We start from the raw sequence: 27435 nt of genomic DNA, 5'->3' as shown, positions 1-27435 counted from the left end.
GTAGAAGCAGCAGATGCTGGTGATCATTAACCCGAGAGAACCTCCTAAGAGCTATTTCCGAGTTTGGCACCTCATCTTTCCTAATGGGACCACAGCAGAGAGAGAGACCCAGTTCCTGTGGTGCTGCTCATCTTCACATTTTCCCTCCAGTCTGTGACATTCAGGGTCCAACCCCCTTGAAGACTCCACAGCAGTCACTATCATCCCTGCCAATGGAATCTAAGTCTCAATAAAACCCTCTTTTTCTGCCTAGACCTCCATGCCGCAAGCCACCATTTTCATTCCAGTAGAAGAAAATTTTTTATTTCATAAATGTTTTTCTTCCTAAAATGAACAACGGACCACCTAACACCCCTCTTGCTAACAAGTACGGCAAGTTTCATCCTGCGTGGGAGAGCCCCCCAAACCCATCGTGTGGAAAAAATGTACTCATTCATCCAGTACTGAGTGGAACTCTGTCCCCACCACAAACCAAAACCAAACAAGCCCAAATCATCGTTCAATGGTTTGAGACTGTTTTTTCGATTTCTGCTTGGCCATGCCCGCTCCTTTAAGACCCACGGTGGATTTGATACACATACTCTGTGGTAGTTCTGCAGCCCTGTATTAGTTCTCCTCCCTTCCTTTCCCATATTTCTTCCATATCTCTCCACCCAGATCTGTTTTATTCCATTGAGTCATGCATGCGTTACAATACAATTTGAAAATCTACAAAAATTGTTTAAACCATGTTTCTGACCCGGAGAACAACTGTGCTGAAAAGCTTGAGTCTGGAGTGTACTGTTCACAGTGTTTATGACTATGCAGGCATTTAAATTAAGTTACATTACAGAACAATTAGTCTTTTCTGAAGCTAAATAAAGTATTTTGTGCTTTAACTCACATGATCCCATTAAAATAAACACAATGGGCCTCATTCATGAAACGCAAAAACAAAGTAAATTGTAGCATTTACTTGAATGCCAAGTTTACACAGAAATTTCTTCTACTTGTGTTTCATGAATGGGACCGAATAAAGCACAACAGTGCCCGTCAACTTTTCAGCTGTCTTGTTTCTGGAAGTATTTTCCCATTCATTTTTTCATAGGGATTTCATAAAATCCTTCATAAAATAGTTTTAAGCCATGAACCAAACCAGCCAGCACCAAGGTGAATCACAACATGACAAACTTTGATTTGAAGCAAAAAAGTATTTGAAAATTGGACAAAAAGACAAAAGGTACAAGACTTGTGTTTATCTTTAATAAGGGAATTAACTACAATCCCATTATGCATGGCATAATTGAATTAAAAACAATGGAAAAATATAAAACTATTGACTTAAAGTTGTTGATTATTAGGGATGTAATAAAATGTTGATATATCGATTATTGATTAACATGTTATTTTATCAATACATTTTCGAGGCATCGATATATAACATCAGCCGACAGTTAAATTAGAAGCCTATTTTGTGTGCTTTCAATTCAATGTCATTTGCATTCCACTCAATGTAGTCTGACGTAATAGCTTTTGAAACCAAAAGGGGATGATATAACATTTACTGAAGCCGGTCACGGCATGGACAAGGCACAGACATCACACACACATTACGGCTAGGTCCGAAACCATAGGTAGTTGTCTTGTTGCCTCGCTGCCCTATCAGTCAACGACTCAACAGACGTGTTTGCATACGAAGGTACCTCCAGAAACTGGTTTTGGACAGGCTACAGAGGCAGCATAATGTCACACCATTGCTAGGGTACCAGCAACTGATTATCACCATTTGGTGTCCACAAAATGTAACACGCCTGCTTCATTCAGTCCAACCAAACCATAATGGTCAAATAACCAAACAAAATCAAGAGAGTTTTGGCGATAACCAAATGTATATTGAATAACTACAATAATACTTTCTCGCTAGAAATGGAATCAAAAGTTGGAAAAAATGAATAAAAACATACATTTATACACAAATTGGCTATTAACTGCATCTTCGGCCGCCATTTTTTTCTTCTTCAGCTCAACCACTGTGGATCCGCTCACACAGGATTTTGGGATTTCAAAGGCAGTGAAGGATACTTCTAAGCTACCTTCAAAAATCAATCAGATGAAGGTATCTCAGTAGACAGGATGTGACAAGAACATTGGATTCGGACGTGCCTCGATCCCTTCCTGCCTCCATATACAGCATCATTTTCCTGGTTTCGGACGCAGCCTATGAACTGATGGCAGTCCAAAGTTAAGGTTTTTGTACTTCTTCAAGAATTAACAAAGTGATGTTGATGAGTTTGCGGATTAGTGCATGAAACTGGTGTAACTGTGCAAACTAAACGATTAGAAGTGGTGACATTTCTTATGCAATTTCCTTGTATGTACAATTGAAAAGGTTTTCCATTCAAGCTGTCAAACCACAAAAAGACATACTTGTAACTAAAAATACATTATGTAGGCTTTATGAAAGATACTTATACACAATATATGATCCAGTAATGACTACAGTAAATTATCTATGTCCATTGATAATGATTTGGGTCAAATTTAATGGAAAACTATACGAATTGAGCTGTGTGGCGCTGCAGAAATTTTAACAGCCTCCAGAAATGGCGAGCCCGCGGTGAATGTGTACGTATGTTCAAAGAAAATAATTGTTTCGAATTGAAGAACGTGCCATGTCGTCCACCAGACAAGTCCGGTGCGCGACCCACTTTAATTAACCCTGCCGCTTACACTTTACCAAAGTTGTTTAGAGAAATAAAATCTTCAGATTATCGATTGATAATAATTTCCTTCTGTAAAAAAATGCATGGGATTTTTACTTTCGGAACCAGACTGTTACGATCTGTAAGCAATGTGAAGAACTAACAGTCACATTTGAAAGTCAGCAAGTCAAATTTTGCTTAATGACGTACAATAAACCGCAAATGTCATCCACAACAGCACAGCTGATAAATTTCCCCTGTTATTCACTCTTGACACTTCATCATGTATTACATAAGTAACCTACACCCTGCAGTAACAGATAGCACCTTCTTATATTTACCACACAGCAACCCGAGTTCATAGCCCAGGGTGTCACTGACAAACACTATTCAGTCTGCTCCATTCACTGAAACTGATCTCATAATGGTCCTGATTCCTCTTCAAAACCTCATGCTACTAGGTACAGAAACTTCCCAGTGGCTCATGTACAACACTTACCTCTCATACTCCTGGTTGTCATGATCGCAACGTGCATCCTTGTGTTTCTCCCAGTCCTTGCCGTGGCGACAAGTTGTTAAGGAGATGATATCCTTGCCATTGTGGATATGATGTAAAGCGTTGCGAGTGTCTGAGCCAATGCCCGTCAAGTAACGTTTACCTTTAAACATCAACAGGTATTTCCGGCATGGAGGGACAGTGTTACGAATTAACCAACCCCTCTCGCCACCTTTTTGTGGATGTTCTTTAGAAAACAAAGGGATGGAAATGTCAAAGCCTGGTCGGAAATGTTCCGTGTTAAGGCTCGCTTTGGCCAGAATGGCTTGACCTACGTTGAACCCAAGGTCCTCAGTGTAGTTGGGCCAGGTTCCGGAATAAAGGTTAAAGATAACGTGATTACGTCCATCGTTCCAGAGGGGATAACCTTGAATGCGTTCATCCACGTTGGGAATAAACTGTGTGGACAGCTGGTCCCTGTCCAACGTGTCAATGCCCAAAACAAAGAGACAAGCCTCGCGCGGGTCTGACGTGTAATAGCGCGATTCCGCAACAGAGGTGAGAATCTTACGATAACTCTCCGACACGCGGTCTCCCTTCTCCGGTGGATAGATGTACACCCGAAAGCCCTCTCGACCTTGACACCGGGCAAAGTCAAAGCAGGTGTCCATCCTGCAGCGACTGTCTTTGTAGATTCCGGTCCATGCCTGCCGCCGCTGCCTGGGTGACTCGCCGGGTCCCCCACCATTCTGAAGCTCAGCCTGGTCAGCGAAGCCTGGGAGCAGGGCCCGATCCAACCAGTCAGGCCAGGCCCGCACCACCTCCCCCCTCCTGAGGGTGATGAGACCCAGTAGTCGTTCCTGCAAGCCGCCCCAGTAATAGAGCAGTAGCCAGGAGCACGTGCACAGGCCCAGAAGCACGTACTTCTTGCGTGCCTGCATGAGGCCGTCTCTCTCACCAGCTGTGCTCCAGGGCCGTGCCGGGAGCCTCAGCAGGGGGGAGACGGAGTGGACAGCAAGGGCCGAATCTCCAGCATAGCCCTGATGTTCACTTGTCCATCAGCAAAAAAGAAAAGTCCAAACAAACTCTTTCTCTCTGTCTAGCTCCTTCTTTTTCTGCTCACAGCATGTTCTGCCCATGCGACAGAAGTGCGTGCATGCTTCGCTGTTGTCCACTGGAAGTGATGCAGTGCAATTTCTCCTCTCGTCATACTCCTGCTCTCTGCATGGCTCAGTGAATCCCTCTGCACTCCCCTACCAAAGACATCAACAACACACTTCAGTACACAGCCTTCTGTTCATTTATTTCAGCATTGCCATGTACACACTCTCATTCCATCCTTACACGACACCCACTACATACAAACTCATTCAACATTAGTGAGATGTAGCAAGCAATGCATCACGGATGGCAGTACATAACAGTGTGAAAGGCAATATTTCAACCTTGACAAAAATAATGCATCTTTTATAATGCAGTGCACTGTGGTTAACAATATACAACTCCATTCAATAAACTTTATGCAGTGCTACGGTGGGCCCAAAAATCATTTGTATACACTTTATCACCGGGTTCAATACAAATGAAGTTCAATCAACAGCATTTGTGGCATAATGTTGATTACCCAAAAAATAATTTTGACTCGTCCTTCCTTTTCTATAAAAAAAGCTAAATTGAGGTTACAGTGAGGCACTTACAATGGGGCCAATTTTTGGAGGGTTTAAAAGCAAAAATGTGAATCTTATAATTTATTAAAACACTTAAATGAATACCTCTGTTACAACTCTTTGTATTATTTGAACTATAAAGTTAATAACATTTTTGTAGGGTTTATAGCATTACGTTGTCATGGCAACAAAGTTGTAAAATTGCATATAACTTTACTCAGAAAAGGTTAGTAAGCGATTTTATCACATTAAAATTATGTCAACACGCATGCTGTTTATGCTTTGTGGCTATACTTTTGAAATGTATGAAAGCCCCATTTATTTCCATTGTAAGTGCATTACTGTATCCAGTTTTTTGCTTCTTCTTCTTCTTTTTTTTTTTAAGAAAAGAAGGGAGAAGCTGAAATTAATTCTGTAATAATAAACATCATGCCACAAATGCTATTGATTGAGTTTAATTTGTATTGAACCCAGATTATTCCTAAACCAGACTTAAACATGTATGAATGTCACTGCATTCTATAACAAAATCTCAAACCAAGTGGCATTTGTTGTGAAAGATAGTACAATTATGCTTTTCAAGCAAAGCATTTCACACAAAGTAGTTTTAAATGATAAGTGTACTATTCAAAATTTAGGCAAAAAGTATTTGGATACTTTCTGGTAGTCAAATTTAGTGAAACATATCCATAAACATTACTTTGGGACTAGGGACCATTTTATAAAATATTATATTATATAAACATCCTCCTAAATCTTTAATTGTATTTTATTGGTGTGATTTAAAGTTGATTAATTACAAAAATGGCTAAAAATGTTAGTTCTGAGAAAAGGCCTACCATTATCTTTTTCAATATGCCACTTGGTTTGATGTCTTCTATCTAATGCAGTGAAATTCATACATTTTTAAGTGGCTTGAGTGTCCAAATATTTTCTACGGCCACTCTGTACAGCCTTGTATATTAAGGGCCAATTCACAGTTTTAAAAGGGGCAGTTAAAAAATCAAAAGGCTGAAGGTAAACACATAGGGCGAATTCCAATCGAAAGTGATCATCCCTATGCCCTACTCACTATGAAAGACAGAGCTCTTGATGTGGGCACTACGAAGGGAGCATGGCATCACAGTTTAAATGTAGCCTTCACTAAAAGTCTTGTGAAAGGGTCATTTGTGAAATAATTAACTTTCTTACTTTTGTTTGGAACAACCTTTCAAGTGGCGTCCCCTTCCCGAAGTGCCCTTCAAGGGCGCATAAATGCCATTTGGAAACGCCCATAGACCAGTGAGTGCATTTTTGCACAATATCAAAGCCCTCCTCAAATGTGCTATCAAGTGTCTCATCGCATGCCCAACCCTGGTGGTGGTCACAAAAGACTTTGTGTGCACCAGTATGAGGCCATGCTTGATTTGAAATTGGTGCATTTAGTCGGTTCTGCGGTTTTCACACACACACTGATGCAGTGTTTGGAGTGAACATGCTAAACATGAGCTGGGAGGAGATAGCATCTGCCGTCTTCAAGCTCAAGTTAAACCAGGGAGATAAAGTGAAGATGAAGGGGTTGTAAAAATAAGGTAGCTTTTAGAAATGTAAATCGAGAGTGGGAGAAGGGAAAATAAACTGACATTTTGAATCTGATGGCAGTTACTTAAATTTTGAATCTGAGGCTCTTTTTGTTTGATTTTGATTTTTTGTCAGCAAGCATGCAATGGTTTCTGAAGGGGAGGTGTTTGTCAAGACCCCCCTCCCCAATCAAGTTGTGTATATGTGTGTGTGGCGTTTTACAGAGAAGGTCAGTGCCTCAACTGCCAGGCAATATACAAAGACAGCTTTCAGGTCTCACCTGCCTTACTTCTGCTTTCCTTTTTTCTCTTCTCTTTTTCCGTGCTTCTTCTCTACCTCTGCCTTTCTGCTAAATTCCTCTAGAGTATCTCTCTGTTAAACACCATCTGACCAAGCTCAAACTAAACTAAAGCTATACTGAATATAAATGGCCTGATTATGCATATGTGTGTATATTTACACTTTATGATTTTGCTTTAATATACAGGTGCATCTCAATAAATTAGAATGTTGTGGAAAAGTTCATTTATTTCAGTAATTCAACTCAAATTGTGAAACTCGTGTATTAAATAAATTCAGTGCACACAGACTGAAGTAGTTTAAGTCTTTGGTTCTTTTAATTGTGATGATTTTGGCTCACATTTAACAAAAACCCACCAATTCACTATCTCAAAAAATTAGAATATTTTGACATGCCAATCAGCTAATCAACTCAAAACACCTGCAAAGGTTTCCTGAGCCTTCAAAATGGTCTCTCAGTTTGGTTCACTAGGCTACACAATCATGGGGAAGACTGCTGATCTGACAGTTGTCCAGAAGACAATCATTGACACCCTTCACAAGGAGGGTAAACCACAAACATTCATTGCCAAAGAAGCTGGCTGTTCACAGAGTGCTGTATCCAAGCATGTTAACAGAAAGTTGAGTGGAAGGAAAAAGTGTGGAAGAAAAAGATGCACAACCAACCAAGAGAACCGCAGCCTTATGATTGTCAAGCAAAATCGATTCAAGAATTTGGGTGAACTTCACAAGGAATGGACTGAGGCTGGGGTCAAGGCATCAAGAGCCACCACACACAGACATGTCAAGGAATTTGGCTACAGTATTCCTCTTGTTAAGCCACTCCTGAACCACAGACAACGTCAGAGGTGTCTTACCTGGGCTAAGGAGAAGAAGAACTGGACTGTTGCCCAGTGTTCCAAAGTCCTCTTTTCAGATGAGAGCAAGTTTTGTATTTCATTTGGAAACCAAGGTCCTAGAGTCTGGAGGAAGGGTGGAGAAGCTCATAGCCCAAGTTGCTTGAAGTCCAGTGTTAAGTTTCCACAGTCTGTGATGATTTGGGGTGCAATGTCATCTGCTGGTGTTGGTCCATTGTGTTTTTTGAAAAGCAAAGTCACTGCACCCGTTTACCAAGAAATTTTGGAGCACTTCATGCTTCCTTCTGCTGACCAGCTTTTTAAAGATGCTGATTTCATTTTCCAGCAGGATTTGGCACCTGCCCACACTGCCAAAAGCACCAAAAGTTGGTTAAATGACCATGGTGTTGGTGTGCTTGACTGGCCAGCAAACTCACCAGACCTGAACCCCATAGAGAATCTATGGGGTATTGTCAAGAGGAAAATGAGAAACAAGAGACCAAAAAATGCAGATGAGCTGAAGGCCACTGTCAAAGAAACCTGGGCTTCCATACCACCACAGCAGTGCCACAAACTGATCACCTCCATGCCATGCTGAATTGAGGCAGTAATTAAAGCAAAAGGAGCCCCTACCAAGTATTGAGTACATATACAGTAAATGAACATACTTTCCAGAAGGCCAACAATTCACTAAAAATGTTTTTTTTATTGGTCTTATGATGTATTCTAATTTTTTGAGATAGTGAATTGGTGGGTTTTTGTTAAATGTGAGCCAAAATCATCACAATTAAAAGAACCAAAGACTTAAACTACTTCAGTCTGTGTGCATTGAATTTATTTAATACACGAGTTTCACAATTTGAGTTGAATTACTGAAATAAATGAACTTTTCCACGACATTCTAATTTATTGAGATGCACCTGTACAATGGCCCCAAAATGTATTTGGACACTTAGGCTACACGTAAAAATGTATGATTATCATTGCATTATTTAACAAAATATCAAACCTAGTGGCATTTATTGTCAAGAAAAAGAGCACAAACACTTCTCAAGCAAAACATTTGATTAAAAAGGTTAGTTAGGGGCCGTTCACACAGAAGGCATCCTTGCATTTAAAAAATCTAAACGCATTGCCACGAAAATGTGTCTGGAGATGTGTTGTTAACAGATGAAGTTATTTTTAACTTGACATGGTGTCTAAAATAAATGGCTCTCCTGCACAAGACGCTGCCCAAAGATGTTCGTCTAGCGATTGTTTACATAGAAAAACAATCTACAATTACAATTTGGACAATTTCTGGTTGTCAAACTTTGGAACATGTTCATAGTTAAAGAGCACCTATTGTGGTTTTTCAAATATTACCTTTCATGTAGTGTGTTATATAGTTGTATGTGAATGTAAAAAAGTCTGCAAATTTTCAAAAATCAAAGTGCACGACAAATGAAGTTATTGACTCCATAAAGAAAGAACCAATTCTGAACACCTGAAACGAGTCGTTAGTAATTCCAGACTTACTTCCTGTACTAACCTACGTAATTTGGTAACAAAAACCCCGCCACTGGTCTTCATTGGCTGCTCGCAAACAGCTTTGACCCGCCCTCAAACACTACACTAAGCGGTAGACCAATCACAACAGACTGGGACATCTGACCAATCAAAGCAGAGTAGACTCTCTGAAAGGAGGAGTTTAGAATGAATCCTTTAGAACGGATCATTGAACGAGTCGTTTTTGACACTGGGAAAAAAGGTAATGCTGCATTTTAAATTATGAGCAAATTAAAGTATTTTTTGACCTTGGATGTAAATGCATGTAAATCTATTGTATGAGACCTTTAAAACAAAATTTGGCACGTTTAAAAACCATAATAGGTGCTCTTTAATGTGATGAACTACACTAGTGGTTACTCTGCTAGGACACCTATGTGAACTTGAGGGAAATTACTTCATACATGATATATCCACTAAAAATCATCAGTTGACAATTGTAAAAAAGTTTTAGAAGAGTGAAGTTAGTTCAGAGAAAATGTCTAGTATAATTTGTTTTCAGATGACACTCGGTTTGATATTTTGTATCTAATGCAATGCAGACATAGTATCTGTTATTATGTGTCCAAATACTTTTTGAGGCCACTGTAAGTATAACAACTACTGACTATATAACTGTCAACAGGGTTGGGAGAGTTACTTTTGAAATGTATTCCACTACAGATTACAGAATACATGCTGTAAAATGAATTTTGTAACGTATTCCGTTAGATTACTCAAGGTCAGTAACATATTCTAAATACTTTGGATTACTTCTTCAGCACTGGTAGATATTTAAACTTGTTTTGACTATAAAGTCAAAACAAGTACAGTAAGACAAAATACACGTTAAAAATACACTCTCTGAAAAACATAAATATCTTATGCAGTGCTGTTTCTAAAACAAGATCAATCAAATTGATCTTGTTTTAAGGATTTTTTTTTTGGGATATTTTTTACAAGAAAACAATAAAAAAATTATTATCAAGAATATGATTTTTGCCCTAATATCAAAGGTCTTACTAGAAAAAAAGAAATTATGATCCAATGTGAATTTTCTTGATAAAAAAATACGATTGTGCCTGGTAATATGCGCATGTAAAATGGCCAAAAATTAGCATTTTAGCTTAGCGTAAAGCTGACAATTTACACAAGGTTTATTTCTATTTCTTCTACCCCAAACTTACTTCAAACTTACTTCTCTGTCTGCTCGTATGAATGTGACACTTCATAAGAAAGTGTTTCACTGCTGTTCAAATGCACTTTGGATTGCATCATTTATATGTATAAATGTTTTCCATCTGAAAGGACTAAATATTAAATTAAACAAATGACAATAAATTTCAAAGTAATCTCTTCAGTAATCAAAATACTTTTTGAATGTAACTGTATTCTAATTACCAATTATATAAATTGTAACTGTAGTGGAATACAGTTACTTATATTTTGTATTTTAAATACGTAATCCCATTACATGTATTCCGTTACTCCCCAACACTGACTGTCAATGCCCAAAACAAAGAGAATTACAGAAATACAGTGTGTATTACTAATATACACTTATTTGTGTATGTGTGAGAAAGAAAGAGACCTTTGCGCTGTTGTTTTTCACGGTGAATCTCCCTTCACTAAACACTGCGAGCCAAGCACATATTTGTCGGGAAACAGATGCAGAGGATTCCATTACAAGCTGCTCATTATTAATGCATGATTCCCTTAGTTAGGACATTGATTTCTCTTCTTTCCTTTCGTTTGGCTTTTTTGCCTCACAGGTAAAGTTGATCTCAATTTTCCCTTGAAATCAACTGCAGTAAAGATTTCCACTACTGTGATGTTAGGAACACTCATGCTATGCACAGCTGTGAAAGCCAAAACCAACCTAATGAATATAGGACAATGCAAATTCAGGACATGTTTGGATGTGGGTAACCCAGCAGCTGAACAGGGAGGTCATACAGCTGACAGGAGGTTGGAACGAGACAGAGGGAGTGATCGCTAGTTTCAGGCCCAGAGGGACTGTTTGTTTCTGTTTTACTTTCGTTAATTTCTGCTTCTACCTTCCATCTCATTTACTTTTTGCTTTTTCTTATTTACTATTACATTTGCATTCTATTTTACCTCATACTACAGGTCTATCTTGGTGAAGATCTGTACTGCCCTACAAAGCCACAATGCAGTAACTATGCCAGCACTTCAACTGATAAAAATGGCTTCAAAATTTTTTCGCAGCCTGATCTCATGAAAATTACGTGACTGTGTTGACATTGCAAAATGACCTTATGTGGTTCATTACACGTATTAAATGCCCAGTGTGTGGCACTAAAAGCGAGTTAAATGTTCTCCTAAACAGAGGCTTTATGGTTAATGCTCTATCAAGTTTTAAATCAACAAAACCTCCTTACCCTAAACCTTAAACCTAAACCTAACCAATGGTGTCATAAAAAGCAAATGTCACCTGAAAAACTGATGAGGTTTTTAAGGTTAACTGTCCATCAAGTATTAAATCAACAAAACCTACCTTTCTACCCTAAACCTTCAACCTAAATCTAACCACAAGTGTCATAACAGCAAATGTTAGATGCCATTTTGTGGTGCTTCTATGACACTTTTGGAACTCAAGTGCTCTTTAGGACTCATATCTAGGTCCTTTGTGTTGAAATTGCAACGCTTTATCAGTTGAGCTACCGAGTCGAACTCGAGTCGCACTTAAGTCGCAAAATAACGACTTCGGCTTGACTCAGACTCGTAAACAATTGACTTGAGATATGACTTGGACTCGAAATCATAGATTTGTGAAAAACACAAGTCATTTTGTGACTATTTTACCAAATACAGAGTTGGCCAACTCTCCCTCTCTCTCTCTCTCTCTCCATTTATGCGCTACCATTTTCTGTTAAGCGATATCAAATGGCGAACGCATCAAAATTGGAATGAAACAGTGCTATTCACTACCCAGATCAATGGACATAGCAGCACGAGCACAAAGCAGGTGCGTTCGCACGTCTTGCGGAACAGTGAGACGCACGATGCAAGTCACTGAACATTTGAATTCGGCACAGAAATCTCTGGTGCAAACCTCTTGGTGAGCAAACTAATGTAGTTTTAAAGCACATTAAAGGGCCCGACAAAACAGCACTGACACTGAGAAAACGCTGTGACATGCACAAACGTAAATTAGCGGACTTTTCACACACCACCTTTATCGTGAATTTACAATAGTAACAATAACTGTATTGACTGTAGTATTTTAGGCAGAAATATAATCATAATAAATATTATATTACTACTATAGCTCTATTAAATTTATAATAGGTAACATTGGGGGATTAAGGGAATAATTCATTTTTGTTACAACTATGGCAGTTTATAAATGTTTATATGTTGTATTTATAGTTTTAAATGTGTTTAGGATACTGTTTTTCTTTACAAAAACGGCAAAGTATGTTTTATAGAAATCATGTTCCATTTTACCATGGTAGTGACGATCCATGCTTGGTTTTACATGAAGTTACCATTTAAAAAAAAAAAAAAAAAAAAAACACTGTTTAAATTATGGTACATTTTCATAAGGGCATTTTATTCTTGAAAACCCTAAAGAATTATGGTTAAAGCTAGTTTTCCTTCTGTGAAAAATCTGTTCTCTTTTAATGCTAAAAATAGCATTTTAAAATAGGACCATTGCTACTCTCCGTTCCGGGATGGCTACAAATTCCTTCCCCGCCCACCATTTGGCAAATCGGACCACTCTTCCATTCTGCTTCTGCAAAGCACTACAAAGGGTGGTGCGAACTGCCAGACACATCATCGGAGGTGAGCTTCCCTCCCTCCAGGAAATATATACAAGGCGGTGTGTGAAAAAAGCTCGGAGGATCATCAGAGACTCCAGCCACCCGAGCCATGGGCTGTTCTCACTGCTACCATCAGGTAGGCGGTATCGCAGCATCAGGACCTGCACCAGCCGACTCCATGATAGCTTCTTCCCCCAAGCAATCAGACTTTTGAACTCTTGATCTCCCACGATCAAAATACATCAGCACTGCACTTTATTACCCTTACTCTTATATCTCACACCGGACTGTCATAAATTATATTATTATTATATTATGTCTCTCTTAACAACTGACTATCAACCGACAGCCTGAATGTCAATACAGTACAATACTGTACATTCTATATATATATACTTTTTTATATATTTTTATTTTCTATTTTTATTGAATAATGTGTATCTATATAGTGTGCATTGTATACTGTACAGTGTATGTCATTATTTGTATACTGTTGAGTGTAATTATGTGTATAACAGATGTTTAAATTGTGTTGTGTTAATTTGATGTTATTGTAAATTGGTATATGTCTCATCACTGTCACGACTGCTATGTTGATCGGAACTGCACCCAAGAATTTCACACACCATTGCACTTGTGTATATGGCTGTGTGACAATAAAGTGATTTGATTTGATTTGATTTTGATTTGATGCAAAAAAAATAAATAAAATGAATAGTTTATTGATTGTTTACTGTATAAAAATAAAATCCATGATTAAAGTAAAACCTTATCTACTTTATTAGACAATTTTTTATAATTTTTTCACCCAATTTGGAATGCGCTTTTAAGTCCTCGTGATCGCGTAGTGATTCGCCTCAATCCGGGTTGCGGAGGACGAATCCCAGCTGCCTCCACATCTGAGACCACCAACCCGCGCATCTTATCACATGGCTTGTTGAGCGTGTTGCCACGGAGACATAGCGCGTGTGGAGGCTTCACGCCATCCACCGCGGCATCCACGCTCAACTCACCACGCGCCCCACCGAGAACAAACCACATTATAGCGACCACGAGGAGGTTACCCCATGTGACTCTACCCTCCCTAGTAACCGGGCCAATTTGGTTGCTTAGGAGACCTGGCTGGAGTCACTCAGCACGCCCTGGAATTCGAACTGCTGAAATCACTGGAATTGAGTTAAGAACTGTCCAACACATTATTAAAACCTGGAAGGATAGTGGTGAACCGTCAGCTTTGCGGAAGAAAATCTTGAATGATTGTGATCGGAGATCACTAAAATGCTTGGTGAAGGCACATCGTAAAAAATCAACAGTAGAACACACGGCTATGTTTAATAGTGAAAGTAAGAGCATTTCCACACTGCACAATGCGACGAGAACTTACAGGATTGAGACTAAACAGCTGTGTGGCCACAAGAAAGCCACTTGTTAGTGAGGATAATCGGAGAAAACGAGTTTAATTTGCTAGGGAGCATAAAGATTGGACTGTGGAGCAATAGAAAAAGGTCATGTGGTCTGATGAGTCCAGATTTACCCTATTCCAAAGTGATGGGTGCTTAAGGGTAAGAAGGGAAGCGCATGAAGCGATCCACCTGTCATGCATAGTGCCCACTATACAAGCCTCTGGATGCAGTGTTATGATCTGGGGTTCCCTATCTGTCACTCACTCGACGTTGTGTCGATGTAGTGACACTAGGGGTCACTCTTGGGAGCCCCAAACACCTGATTTTTTTAAAAAGGCCAATGAGAATTGGCGAGTGAAATTTGCATGCCACTTCCCCGGACATACGGGTATAAAAGGAGCTGGTATGCAACCACTCATTCAGATTTTCTCTTCAGAGCCGAGCGGTTGTATTCAGTGCACTGAATTCAATTCCCTCCAAAGACGCACCTCAAAACTGCTGGATTTACGGTGCATTTCAGCTGCTTCTCCTCCTCTGCACCCATGGAGTGTAGAGAACGCCCCTGGGTGCTTCGGCAGAGCGAAAATAAGAGAGTATATTCTAAAAGAGTATATTTTCATTCACAAAAAGAGCAGCACACACACGGAACGTCTTTTTAAAGATGCCTTTCCGTTTGTGTGTTATTCCTGGTTGTGGTCGTTATCTCTCCGCTTCTGACGGCCACAATTGCTGTCTCGTCTCAGCGTGAGTTCAACTTCTCGTTCAGAGCTCGGGAAGATGATGAGTTATCGAGCGCAGCATCGGAGAGCGGGCTCGTCCAATCTGATGCAGAGGCTTCGGCTGGGCTTTCTCCTTCGGGAACGGTCGCCCAGTCTTAGGCCGACGTGGAAATGACGGACATGCTTTCCCGAGAGGCCGCGAGCATCGGGCTAGAGTGGAACCCTCCACTCTCCCCTGAACCCTCGTGGCTCGACGATTGGTTCCTGGGCTCAGGGTGCCGCCCACGGCCACGCCCCACCCCCGTTCCTTTCTACCCGGAAGTGCATGAGGAGCTGACAAGATCGTGGGAGGCACCTTTTACTGCCCAGTCCCAGTCTTTCAGCTCCCCCGCTCTCACTACCCTCGATGGTGGAGCGGCCAGGGGGTATTCGGTGATCCCCCAGGTGGATAAGGCACGGGCGCCCGAAGCTCCCGTCCGGGGCCTGTAGGTTTACGTCATCCCTGATGACTGTGGCCTGCGGTGCCGCTGGACAAGCCGCCTCCGCCCTGCACGCCATGGCTCTCCTGCAAGTACACCAAGCCAAGGCGCTAAAAGAACTGCATGAGGGTAGTTCTGACCCGGGATTGATGCAGGAACTGCGCTCCACGACCGACCTCACTCTCCGGGCGATGAAGGTCACAGCGCTGTCTCTCGGGCAGGCGATGTCCACCCTTGTGGTCCAGGAGCGCCACCTTTGGCTCAACTTGGTCGAGATGGGAGAGGCGGACAAGGCGCGGTTCCTTGACGCCCCCATTTCCCAGGTTGGCCTGTTTGGCGACGCCATTGAGGACTTTGCCCAGCAGTTCTCGGCGGTGAAGAAGCAGACGGAGGCCTTACAACATATCCTGCCCCGGCGTGGCTTAAGACCCCGCACCCTGTCTGCTCCTGCAGCAACAACACCGGCTCCACCGTAGCCCGCCCCTGTGGCCCGGCTCTGGCGTGGAGCCCTCCGCAGGAAGCAGACGGCACCCGTCTCGCGGCCGGACGCTAAGAATCCATGGAAGGCCTGAAGCAGGGGCGACCCAGGGGCGAGGAGACCCACTTCTCTGGGGCTGGTCAACAGACCACTCCATCCCCCGGTGGAGGGCCAAGAGGAGAATCTTTTGTCGCCGCATGCCCAGGAGGCTTTGAAGCAAAGCAATGCGATATTTACACATTTTGATCATGTGCCATTCATAAAGGTTCTCCCGGTATCGCCACCCCACACTAGGTCTGTGCCCCATCTTGGCCACCCCAGTAAAAATGTCCTGGATACGCCACTGTGCCCGTCACACACCACCAGTTCATGTAACACAGTTCAGATAGTTGTGGCGTTTTGTATAGGGACCCCTAGTGTCACTACATCGACACAACATCGAGTGAGTGACAGATAGGGAAAGTCCTGGTTACTTTCGTAACCTCCGTTCCCTGATGAAGGGAATGAGAAGTTGTGTCCCTCTTGCCACAACACTGAACTACCCGCTGAAATGACCGGGACCTGGTCTCGGCTCCACAGCACAAAACCTGAATGAGTGGTTGCATACCAGCTCCTTTTATACCCGTATGTCCGGGGGAGTGGCATGTAAATTCCACTCGCCAATTCTAATTGGCCTTTTTTCAAAAAAAGCAGAGGTGTTTGCGGCTTCCAAGAGTGACCACCAGTGTCACTACGTCGACACAACGTCTCATTCCCTCCATCAGGGAACGGAGGTTACAAAAGTAACCAGGACATTGCTTCAAGAGACCTTTTTCACACTCCGGGTTTTGGAACGTGGAAGTAAACGTTTACAGGATCAACTTCGACAGCGGTGAATGGGAGTGAATGGGAGATCACAGCAAATATTATTTTCACTTACACATTTGCTCCAAGACCAAAAGAAAAAATCCACTCTTACGTTTTAATGACATTCCAGAAGAGGAAAAAAAATAGAGAGTGGTGGATTAAGACAGTAAAATGGGAGAAGATACCAAATTTACTGTCACTCTCTCAGCAGCTGTAATAGAAACCCCCTCGCAGCTGTGGTAATTCGTTTTTATAAACTAATTCCAGGGTAATATAACACAAAGCATAATGTACTAAATTTACACTCAATATTTAAAAAATGTATAATATAAAAAAATTGCGAGATTTACACTGTTGGTCATCACAGTCTTTGAGAAAGGTCTATTGGTCAGGTCTAGGCTCAGCAACGTTATGCTGCAATAAAATGATTTCAGCTGACTACCTGAATTTACTGAATGACTAGGTTATCCCATCAATGGATTTTTTCTTCCCTGACGGCACGGGCATATTCCAGTACAACAATGCCAAGATTCATCGGGGTCAAATTGTGAAAGAGTTGTTCAGGGAGCATGAGGAATCATTTTCACACATGAACTGGCCACCACAGAGTCCTGACCTTAACTCCATTGAAAGTCTTTGGGATGTGCTAGAGATGACTTTATCGAGTGGTTCGATTCTCCCGTCATCAATACAAAATCTTGCAAAAATGAATGCAACTCTGGATGGAAATAAATGTTGTGACGTTGCATTAGGTTGTCGAAACAATGCCACGCGAATACGTGCCGTAATCAAAGCTAAAAGCGGTTAAACTAAATATTAGAGTATGCAACTTTTTTTTGGTCAGGCAGTGTAGACTTGATACTATAAGTCTATAGGTCTAATTTTTTCCTTTTCTGCACCAATAATCAAAACAAGGTAGGCCTCTTGAAACAAGCTGGAGGCAGTGAAATGAGACTGGGATGTGATGGAATATTGCTCAATCTCCCTGACAGGAAACAGCTGAATAAGTGAACAGAACCTTCCAAACTTTGAGCAATCTGTCTTCCAGACACTTCATAAGCTTTCAGAACAAGTGTTTTCCACTTTGTAATGTCCCTGTGTAAAGGAAAAACTTCTAGTGCCTTTTCAACTGATGGCAAACGATTATGTGAATATTGAGAAGGACAGCGAGCAGGTGGACGCAGCTAAGAGGCAGCAGTTGTAAGCATGGTGAGTTAGTTTCCTGTGTCATCCCTGCTGCCCAGGCGGCTACAGCCTGAGTTGTTTTCTCACATGACAAGTGTGTGACAGCTGGACATAGAGCTTATCTCCCCTGGCCTATCTCCCTCTCTGGAGAATGAATCTGAACTATGCTAAAAAGCCTGCTTGGAGAGCACTTTATCCCTCCACAACGTTATATTTACTTATTACATATATTTACATATACAATTTTTATTTTAATGGTGAAGTGTGTAACTAGCATCACCAAACTGTATTGCAAAAATAATGTTCAAACTCAAGCCTTTTGTTAAATCCAAAAGTAAAATTTCTCTCATCATTTATTCACCCTCATGCCATCCCAGATGTGTATGACTTTTTTCTTGACTGTGTATGACTTTCATCCATAAGACTCCAGTGGTTAAATCCATATCTTCTGATAAGTGTGGGTGAGAAAAAGATCAATATTTTTTTATAGTAAAATGTATGATTTTTGGTCAAAAAAGGCCTTAAATATTGATATTTTTCTCACCAACACCTGTCATATTGCTTCTGAAGATATGGATTAAACCACTGGAGTCTTATGGATTACTTTTATGTGATTTTTGGAGCTTCAAAGGTCTGGTCACCATTCACTTGCATTGTAAGAACCAACAGAGCTGAGATATTCTTCTAAAAATCTTTGTTTGTGTTCTGCAGAAGAAAGAAAGTCTTACACATCTCGGATGGCATGAGGGTGAACTATCCCTTTAAGCCACTTTAGCTATATTGTGTTGGTCAGGATGCTCAAACTAATAGAGCAATGTTTTGATAGCGCCGCAGAGCCAGTTTTTAAACTTTTCGGTGAAATCAACCTAAGAATGGCTTGCTTATACTGTAGTTGTCTCTGCATATTAAGCTGGGATATGAGAAAGTATTTGAACATAAACTATATAGCAGACTCTTTTAACAAAAGCAACTTACAGAATAGACAACTTGGAGGGAACGTCTCCCTGAAGCAACCTGGTGTTAAGTCTTTTGCTCATTAACACTCCACTTAACAAGTTTCTGTTGCGCTGAGTTGATCTAATAATTTGTATAGCAAGTCCACATCTTTAACCACATGTTTTACAACCTATCTCATCTGGGATTTGAGTACGCCAGCACCACTTCAATGTGACGACTAATAATATGCAGCCAAAACCAAGACTGCTGCGTTACCTAAAATCAGAAAACTGTCTTTTCACTGTATGTCTCTAGAATTGCTCTGTGATTTCCTTCTTAGTTTAGCAACAGCTGCCCTGAGCTGGAACATGTAAAGAAAAATGTTAGCAGCAGCTGATCTTGGAGAAAAACAAATGGTGTGGTGAAGTGGGTGAGACGAAGTTAAAATTAAACATGAAACTCTGTCATTACAGGTCAAGGGAGAGCTACAGTGGACTTGAAGCCAACGGCCCAGCCTAAGCTCTGCTGCATGTTTGTGGTGCAGAGACTGACCCATGCTGAGGTTGTGGTTAAAGCCTGCTGGGACATCAGTCTGGCCTAAACTCAAGATGGGCTTTGAGAAAACACAAACCAAAATGACTTATGTCAGTGCAATTTCAGTGTAGAGGATGTTTCTGAAAAATCCGAAATCAAATCACCTTTCCAACATACATGGTGCTTTGGAGTAATCTCTCACGAAAAGCTGTTTGTCACAGCTTTTCGTGAGAGGAAGGATCAGAAGATGAAGATGAAAAAACAAGGGCAAAGAAGTTGTTTTCTTTTAATAACCGTCTTGTGGTTTCTGGTGCAAAACGGTGCAATATGGCTACTAAGATGGTCTTGAACACCCCCTCATGTTTTAATTAATGGACAACAATAATTACTAGCAGGCTTGATTAATTATGTTTAAACAATATGCTCCTTGCACACATGCCACAATGGCTAATTATTCTAGCAAACATGATGGGCAGGGACAAATGGAGGATATAAGTTGTAGTACTCTACAGTGCATATTCAAACCAGCTGGAAACCTCAACAGCTTTCAATGCTGTACACCTATTAAAAAAAACATAAGCTTTCTGTGCCACAATGCCTGGCTATTCATACACATGCCCTTCCTCTCTTTACCTTTCTCTGTCCCTAATGAAGTCATATACATTATGTTATATGACACCATGGGATAAGTTATGAGGCTGTCAAAAGGGCTAAGATTCCAGCCATTTTTCTGCCCCCTCCCGGTTTCCCAGTTCTTTCAACTTCACCGCAGGGGTGGACGCTTCATTCATTTCACATGCCGCTTTCATATGGGCACACACACACAGATGCCAAGGCCTTTCAGTGAGTCAGATTATTTTTTTACAGGACTCTCAAATTCACCTCTATTTTTCAGTACAAAAAAGGTGCACTTGGAAAAAAAGTGCAGTAGCTGGTCTGACTTATATTTGATATGCATGTTGGAATTTTGGTATCTAATTAAAAAGACAATCACTGTGCTCGGTATTAAAATGCTGTGGTGGTCCTAATACACCTGTGGTATTCTAATGCAATCACGATAACACTTTACAATAAGGTTCCATTCGTTAACATTAGTTAATGCATTAGGTAACATGAACTAACAATAAACAATTTTTTTTTTTTTTTACATCATTTATTAATCTTTGTTAATGCTTGTTAATAAAATTATAACTGTTCATTGTCAGGGTTGGGTGTAACGGAATACATGTAACGGGATTACGTATTTAAAATACAAAATATAAGTAACTGTATTCCACTACTGTTACAATTTAAATTATTGGTAATTAGAATACAGTTACATTCAAAAAGTATTTTGATTACTGAAGAGATTACTTTACATTTTATTGTCATTTGTTTCATTGAATATTTAGTCCTTTCAGATAGAAAACATTTATACATATAAATGATGCGATCCAAAGTGCATTTTAACAGTGGTGAAACACTTTCTTATGTGTTACATTCATACGAGCAGACAGAGAAGTACGTTTGAAGTAAGTTTGGGGCAGAAGAAATAGAAATAAGCTTTACGCTAAGCTAAAATGCTATTTCTAGCCATTTTACATGCACATGTTACCAGGCACAATCATATTTTTTTATCAAGAAAATTCACATTAGATCATCATTTTTTTTTTTTTCTAGTAAGACCTTTGATATTAGGGCCAAAATCATATTCTTGATAATAATTTTTGTATTGTTTTCCTGTAAAAAAATCCTTAAAACAAGATCAATTTGATAAATCTTGTTTTAGAAACAATACTGCATAAGATATTTAGGTTTTTCAGAGAATGTATTTTTAACGTGTATTTTGTCTTACTGTACTGACAGAGTTTTTATAGTCAAAACAAGTGAAAAAATCTACCAGTGCTGAAGAAGTAATCCAAAGTATTTAGAATACATTACTGACCTTGAGTAATTTCATTTCAAAAGTAACCCTCCCAACCCTGTTCATTGTTAGTTTACATATACAGCTTTTGATTTTAAAATTGTATTACTATGTTTAAATTAGAATAAAAACAATTTTAATAAATGCTGTAAAAGTATTGTTGAATGTTAGTTCATGTTAACTAATGTTGTTGACTAATGGAACCGTATTGTAAAGTGTTATCGCAGACTATACATAGGGCTGTTACCAGTGATCCACTTGTACAGAAAGTAAATCATAATAACATTTTAAATATTACAGTAAAAAAAAAAAATAATAATAATAATGATATGGGCTATTGCAAGTTTAAAATATTTATGTAAATTCTGATATTTTTTTTAAAGTTTAAACCATTTTAAAGCAGTTTAATTGCCATTAACATTTACCATTTTCACATTTGCAAATGTAAATGTCTTTCACTTCGATGTTTATTATTTTTCTCTCGCTTGTTTTATCATTCCATCATGCGTAAAGGTCGGATTAAGTGCGTTACCTGTTAATATCACGCTGGTCCCTCAGTATGGCCGCATCCTCATCATCATCTCCTACCGATATTGAAGGCTTACTTCCTCTCTCTCTCTCTCTCTCTCTCTCTCTCTCTCTCTCTGTGTGTGTGTGTGTGTGTGTGTGTGTGTGTGTGTGTGTGTGTGTGTGTGTGTGTGTGAAATGGCCCTGCTTGTTTCCAGTAGCAAAATATAACGTGATGCAATAACACTCATGTCACACAGTCCATCCCTCAACCGCTCTGTAGACACCTCCGCTGTCTTCAAAACCCCGTCTATCTCTCCTCCTCCTCGCCTCTGAAGCGTGTGTCTTCTCGCTTTACCAGCTCTACAACCTGATTGAGTTACACATCGACTCGCGCAAGCATACGCACCGTGTGCGCGCGTAATCTCACACCTCCTCCCGCGTGCGCCTGTCCCTCCCTCCCTCTCTACCCACTCAATAATGATACATGTCGATTTGGGCAAATACTAATATTCCATTCGGACTCGGATTACCCTGAGGGTAATTTGTATAAATCTACGTTCAGTTATCGGTCTCCGGTGATGGTTCATCATAAAAGGCGTTCCTCAGTTGTAATAATGTAGGTTCTTACCTTAATCGCGCGTCAGATCATTAGGATGAATGAAGAGACGAGGCACTCGTTTGTATATACAGTCATAGAGGAAACTGAATCGCCAGCAACCACGTTAATATTTTAGTGAGCTGGTGGATGGGAGCTGTCGGTGCCTGGATAAAAGGCGCTGTGTTCATGTGTATGAAATATGACAAGGAAACAATGGTCGAGGTGCCCTTGGGGTGGGCTGCGCTCGGTCGTATAGTTGAAGTACTGATGTGAACTTGATGATAAAAATAAATCATATGGAAGAAGAAATTGTAATGCATAATTAATAGAAGCATTAAAGCGACACAGAGCCACAATACAACATCGTTATATTTTGTGTGACAGTATACCTCACCCTGATGTTCAGCAGACGCTCAATGGTGCACTCCCCATATCCCCGTTCAGTTGCACCCAAACATGGCACAATGCAATGCCGGCACCGTTTAGAGACATATCCCTTTGTTTGTACATCTGGACAATATTAAAAATGTACATTTGGCGCCTACAGATGATATCCGTCATCGCACCAGCATATGGGGTTACATTGTTCATTTTCTCGCATCCACAACATTCCAGTCGAGCCCGCCCCCCGGCGTTTGTGATTGGCTCAGAGACTAGGGGTGCCTTTGCACGAGCTAAATTTAAAGTAAACAGACTCACATCTGGCCAGCGGTGCGCGTCACTGTCGCCGGAGGTCGACCGCCACAGCGTCACGCTAAAACCGAAAGCACTGCGGCGAACCAGAACCGACCTTGGCCGCTGGAAGGTTGACAACTGACAAGCTATAAACTATCCACCCAAATTCAAAATTAAAGTGATCATAACACCGTCGTGGATCGTGATAACGCACTCGTGCACACCGCACTAATGCTATCGAGCAAGTGTAAATATACTATTTGCTATTATATATAAAATAATAATAATATGTCAGTTTTTCTCTTTCTCTTTCTCTCTCTCTCTCTCTCTCTCTCTCTCTCTCTCTCTCTCTATCTCTCTCTCTCTCTCTCACACACACACACACACGCACGCACATGTATGTGTGTGAATATAACATATATTATAGATAGTGTACAACGGGGCTAAAGGCACACCTTGAGGAAAATTAGATTTTTTCAGGCCACAGAATGTATCAAGAAAAAAAAAACATTTATGTTTATTGAACAATTGTGGAGCAACATATTTTTTTGTGAAAATAAATTATAATGGAAGGTTGTTTTGATTAAAATTCTTTTTTGAAAAAAAGAAAAAAAAAAGTGGCTAGGGAGCCTTTTACCCCACATTTGGAGTGAAGTGATATCACATAAAAATATAGGGACAATAATTGTAGTGCAAAATTAGTTAACTTTTGAGACAGCAAGATGCTTTTTAAAGTAACAAATTAAGATAATACTCATTCAGAATAACAACTTCAGAAAAAGTTTAAACATTTCCTGTTAATTTCAATCTTATTTGGCATTTCATAACCTCTCAAGTGTTCTATAAACAAATTAATCTTCATTGTGATTGAATCAGTCAATGTGAGCCCACTTTAAACATTTTTCATAACAAATCTATTCGCCCCACTTCAGAAAAACAATGTGTTTTATAGCGGCCATTAGCCTCTGCAACAGAGGGCTTTTTACCCCAAGTACCCCAAAATGTTTTATTTAATCACCTTCGACAAAACTGAAAATGTCAAATAAATATTTTAATAAATGTGATGAAATCAAGGATTTTCATTAGCTACATACATTTGCAACATTTAGAAAATGAATAACTATTAGATCAATTTACCTCAAAATCAAACTTAAAGGTGCACTCAATATTTTTTTCCTCATTTAAAAAGTTTTACTACTAAAGAAATGAATATTAATTTAGAGACGTATGTATACTGTAAATTCATGAGCTCTTACATGCTCATATCATTAACCTTATAAAAGCTGTTTTATTCTACATGGAGAGGGTCCGCACATGGGGGCGGCCATGTTAGAATCACATGACCAGCCGAATACTACTTGCTTATGGTGCTTTCACGTCATATCAGAATTACCATAATTACGAGATTCCGACTTGTAAAAAGCGGTCATGTCTTCGTAGCACTCGTAATTACAAGTTGTAAACTCTGAATTCTATGAAAGCTCTGACTTGACAGTTGTGACGTCATGCGAAAAGAATAAATATGGCAGTGGCCTCAAGGTAGTGAACATATTTCTGTATAATACGCTATTTTATTATGCTATTGATGCATTTCTTTTTGTTCTTAAACATTTTGCAAAACATATAGAGGTGAATTAATGAAGTGATAAACATTTTACTGTTATCAACAACAAAGCCGTTTTGGTGTTATAAGTGTTGCAATAGAAACAAATAACTTACGAGGTCTGAGGACACGAACGGCAATTATATTCATTCCGACATGATGTGAACGCACCATTAATCTCAGTAACCGCCCTGTTATCTGACACTTTCATTAATGAATTAAATTAATCATGGCTTACTGTGAATAGTACATTTCTACAATGGCACTGGAAACTGAAAACTACCATGTTTGAATGACGCTGCATCCACACCACTAGGTGTCAGTGTAAGTTCAAGACGACATACTCAAAAAATTACTGAGTGCACTTTTAAGACATTGCACACAATGATCTCATGGATCAGGAATATTTTGCAGTGTATAGTGACAAACAGCTGTTAAGGATAGTACTGTGGTAGTTTTTGTTGCCGTTTTGGGAAATAAAATCAAATGTGCCTTTTACCCCAGGGGGTTTTAGCCCCGTTGTACCCTATACATGTTTCGAAGCTTGTTTCAAATCTGTAACAAGGTTTTGGGAAAACTTGTAGGGTTTTGTCTAATTGCCAATATCTTAACTTTCAGTCAACTCTCCTCTTGAGGTCAAACAGAGAACTCTTCATTCACAGTATATGTACAGCCTCTGGTCCAGTAATGAAATTCAAAACATGAATCAGGCATGTGATCGGTTAAGCAGGAAGATGTATCAAGCAAAGACTATGGCACAGCGAACAACCCCAAAATACCCCCACCCCTCCCCACAAAAACCAGACACTCACACTTAATTTCTTTTCCAGTTTCCAGAAATGTACCAGAATAATAAAAGATTGCAGACAAAATGTTAAGTTTATTCCATATTTTGTTAAATTAATTCTTCACTAACACATAGATTTTGATCAACACAAAACCACCCAAACAGAGTGCAGAAGTTATGAAATCCATGACCAACATCTGGTAAGGGTCCGAAGGGATCATTTTGACAAGCTTTGCGATTTTTATTTTAATATAATCCGGTTGATTGTCTCATAATGCCATGCTGCTCAGCGTGTTCCACACACATCCGGTCAAAGTCTGCAGGTTTCAAAGCAGTTTGAATGGTTTTCATCAAGAAAGTGCTACTTTCACAACTGTTCTTAAAGGAATAGTTCACCCAAAAATGAAAATTCTCAGATCATGTACTCACCCTTATGCCATCCCAGAAGTATTTGACTTTCTTCTGCAGAACACAAACGAAGATTTTCAGAAGATTATCTCAGCTCTGTAAGTCTGTACAATGCAAGTGAATGATGTACAAAACTTTGAAGCGCCAAAAAGCACATAAAGGTAGTTTAAAAGTTATGCAGAAAACTACAGTGGTTTCATCCATGTCTTCTGAAGCGATCTAACCTATTTTGGGTGAAAACAGACCAAAACATAACTCCTTTTTCACTGTACATCTTAGCTGTGTCTGAAATCGCCCCCTATCCACTATATCGTGCACTATTTTTGGTGTCGGCCATTTTGTAGTGGTGTCCGAATTCTAAGTGAAAATCTCATCCCCTCATATGTTCACTCATTCTTACCCACAATGCACTTTGTGTTCAGTCGATGTACTCTCACAATGCTATCTCATAATCCACCACGGGGAGGACTGGCGTGCTGGGAGAGAGAGCGTGATGGGGAGATAGACCGAAAATAAAACCTAAAACTAAAATTTTGAGTATAAAAAAGTATTCATACCCTTTGTAATTACTAAGTTAACCATGCTCAGGTGCAAGATATTGTCTTATAAACACATCCAATTTGTTGCTCTAGTCTACACTATGGAAAAATAGTGGATCAGCTGCTTTCAATTACTTCATGAGGCATAAATACCTTCCCTCTCTATAAGATCAAACAGTATGGTTGGATTTTCCTTTGAATAAACAAAAATGAAGACAAAAGAGCATTCAAAACAAGTGAGGGATATAATTGTGGAGAAGCACAAATCTGGGGAATGATACAAGGCCATTTCAAAGGTACCAAACATACCTTGGAGCTCAGTGAGGTCAATCATATAGAAGTGGATGAAATATGGAACTACAGCCACTCTGCCTAGAGTAATTTTGCAAGGAGGAATGGGGTAATATTGCTCCATCGTGTTGTGTAAAACTGGTAGAGACTTATCCAAAAAGACTGATGGCTGTAATAACTGCAAAAGGTGGTTCAACCAAGTATTAAAGTAGGTGGATGAATACTTATAAATTCTTGATATTTCAGTTATTGTTTTATTATTATTTTTATTATTTAATGCTTAATTTAAAAAAATTTTTTTGGGCTGTACTGTTGCAGAGTTCAGTGATTCACAAATAATAAAAAACAACCAGTTCAATTGTTCAATCTCAGATTGTACAAATCATTTGTGTTAATGGTTGGGGCTGACTATTTTTTCAATGCACTGTATATTAAACATGACAAACAGATTGAAGATTTATTGAATATATACAATTTTACAAGAATAACAAGCATTATTATTGTTGTTATTAGGGTTAGGGTTAGGGTTCACATATACGTATGAAGGAGTTATCTCTGCGACAGCTCCAGCCCTCTCTCCAACACTCTGTGAATACATCAGCGTCTGAATTCACTCACTCATTTTGTCAACTCGAACTTGAAATCATGATTGTGCCTAGAGGCTGGTGGCAAGATGCACAATGAAA

General features: G+C 39.7%; 1 protein-coding gene across 4 annotated transcripts in view; it reads right to left on the bottom strand.

Annotated features, from left to right (window-relative positions):
- ext1c (exostoses (multiple) 1c) overlaps positions 1 to 23225 on the bottom strand; it is an 85314-nt gene extending 62089 nt beyond the window's left edge. Inside the window, exons 1-2 of one of the 4 annotated variants that reach the window (XM_051671593.1) lie at positions 22836 to 23225; positions 3181 to 4430 (exon numbers count right to left, since the gene is read on the bottom strand). In XM_051671593.1, coding sequence (XP_051527553.1) covers positions 3181 to 4118 — 938 coding nt within the window. In that variant the 5' untranslated portion in view covers positions 4119 to 4430; positions 22836 to 23225. Of the gene's footprint in view, positions 1 to 3180; positions 4431 to 21870; positions 22216 to 22476; positions 22621 to 22835 lie in introns of those variants that run through there. The other 3 variants (XM_051671592.1, XM_051671594.1, XM_051671591.1) reach the window with 3 other exon arrangements.
- Between the last annotated feature and the right edge of the window lie 4210 nt (positions 23226 to 27435).

The sequence above is a fragment of the Myxocyprinus asiaticus genome, chromosome 34, assembly GCF_019703515.2.
Source record: "Myxocyprinus asiaticus isolate MX2 ecotype Aquarium Trade chromosome 34, UBuf_Myxa_2, whole genome shotgun sequence".
Classification (NCBI taxonomy): Eukaryota; Metazoa; Chordata; class Actinopteri; order Cypriniformes; family Catostomidae; genus Myxocyprinus; species Myxocyprinus asiaticus.
The sequence above is the reverse complement of the archived record's forward strand: the minus strand, read 5'-3'. Positions and strand labels throughout refer to the sequence as shown.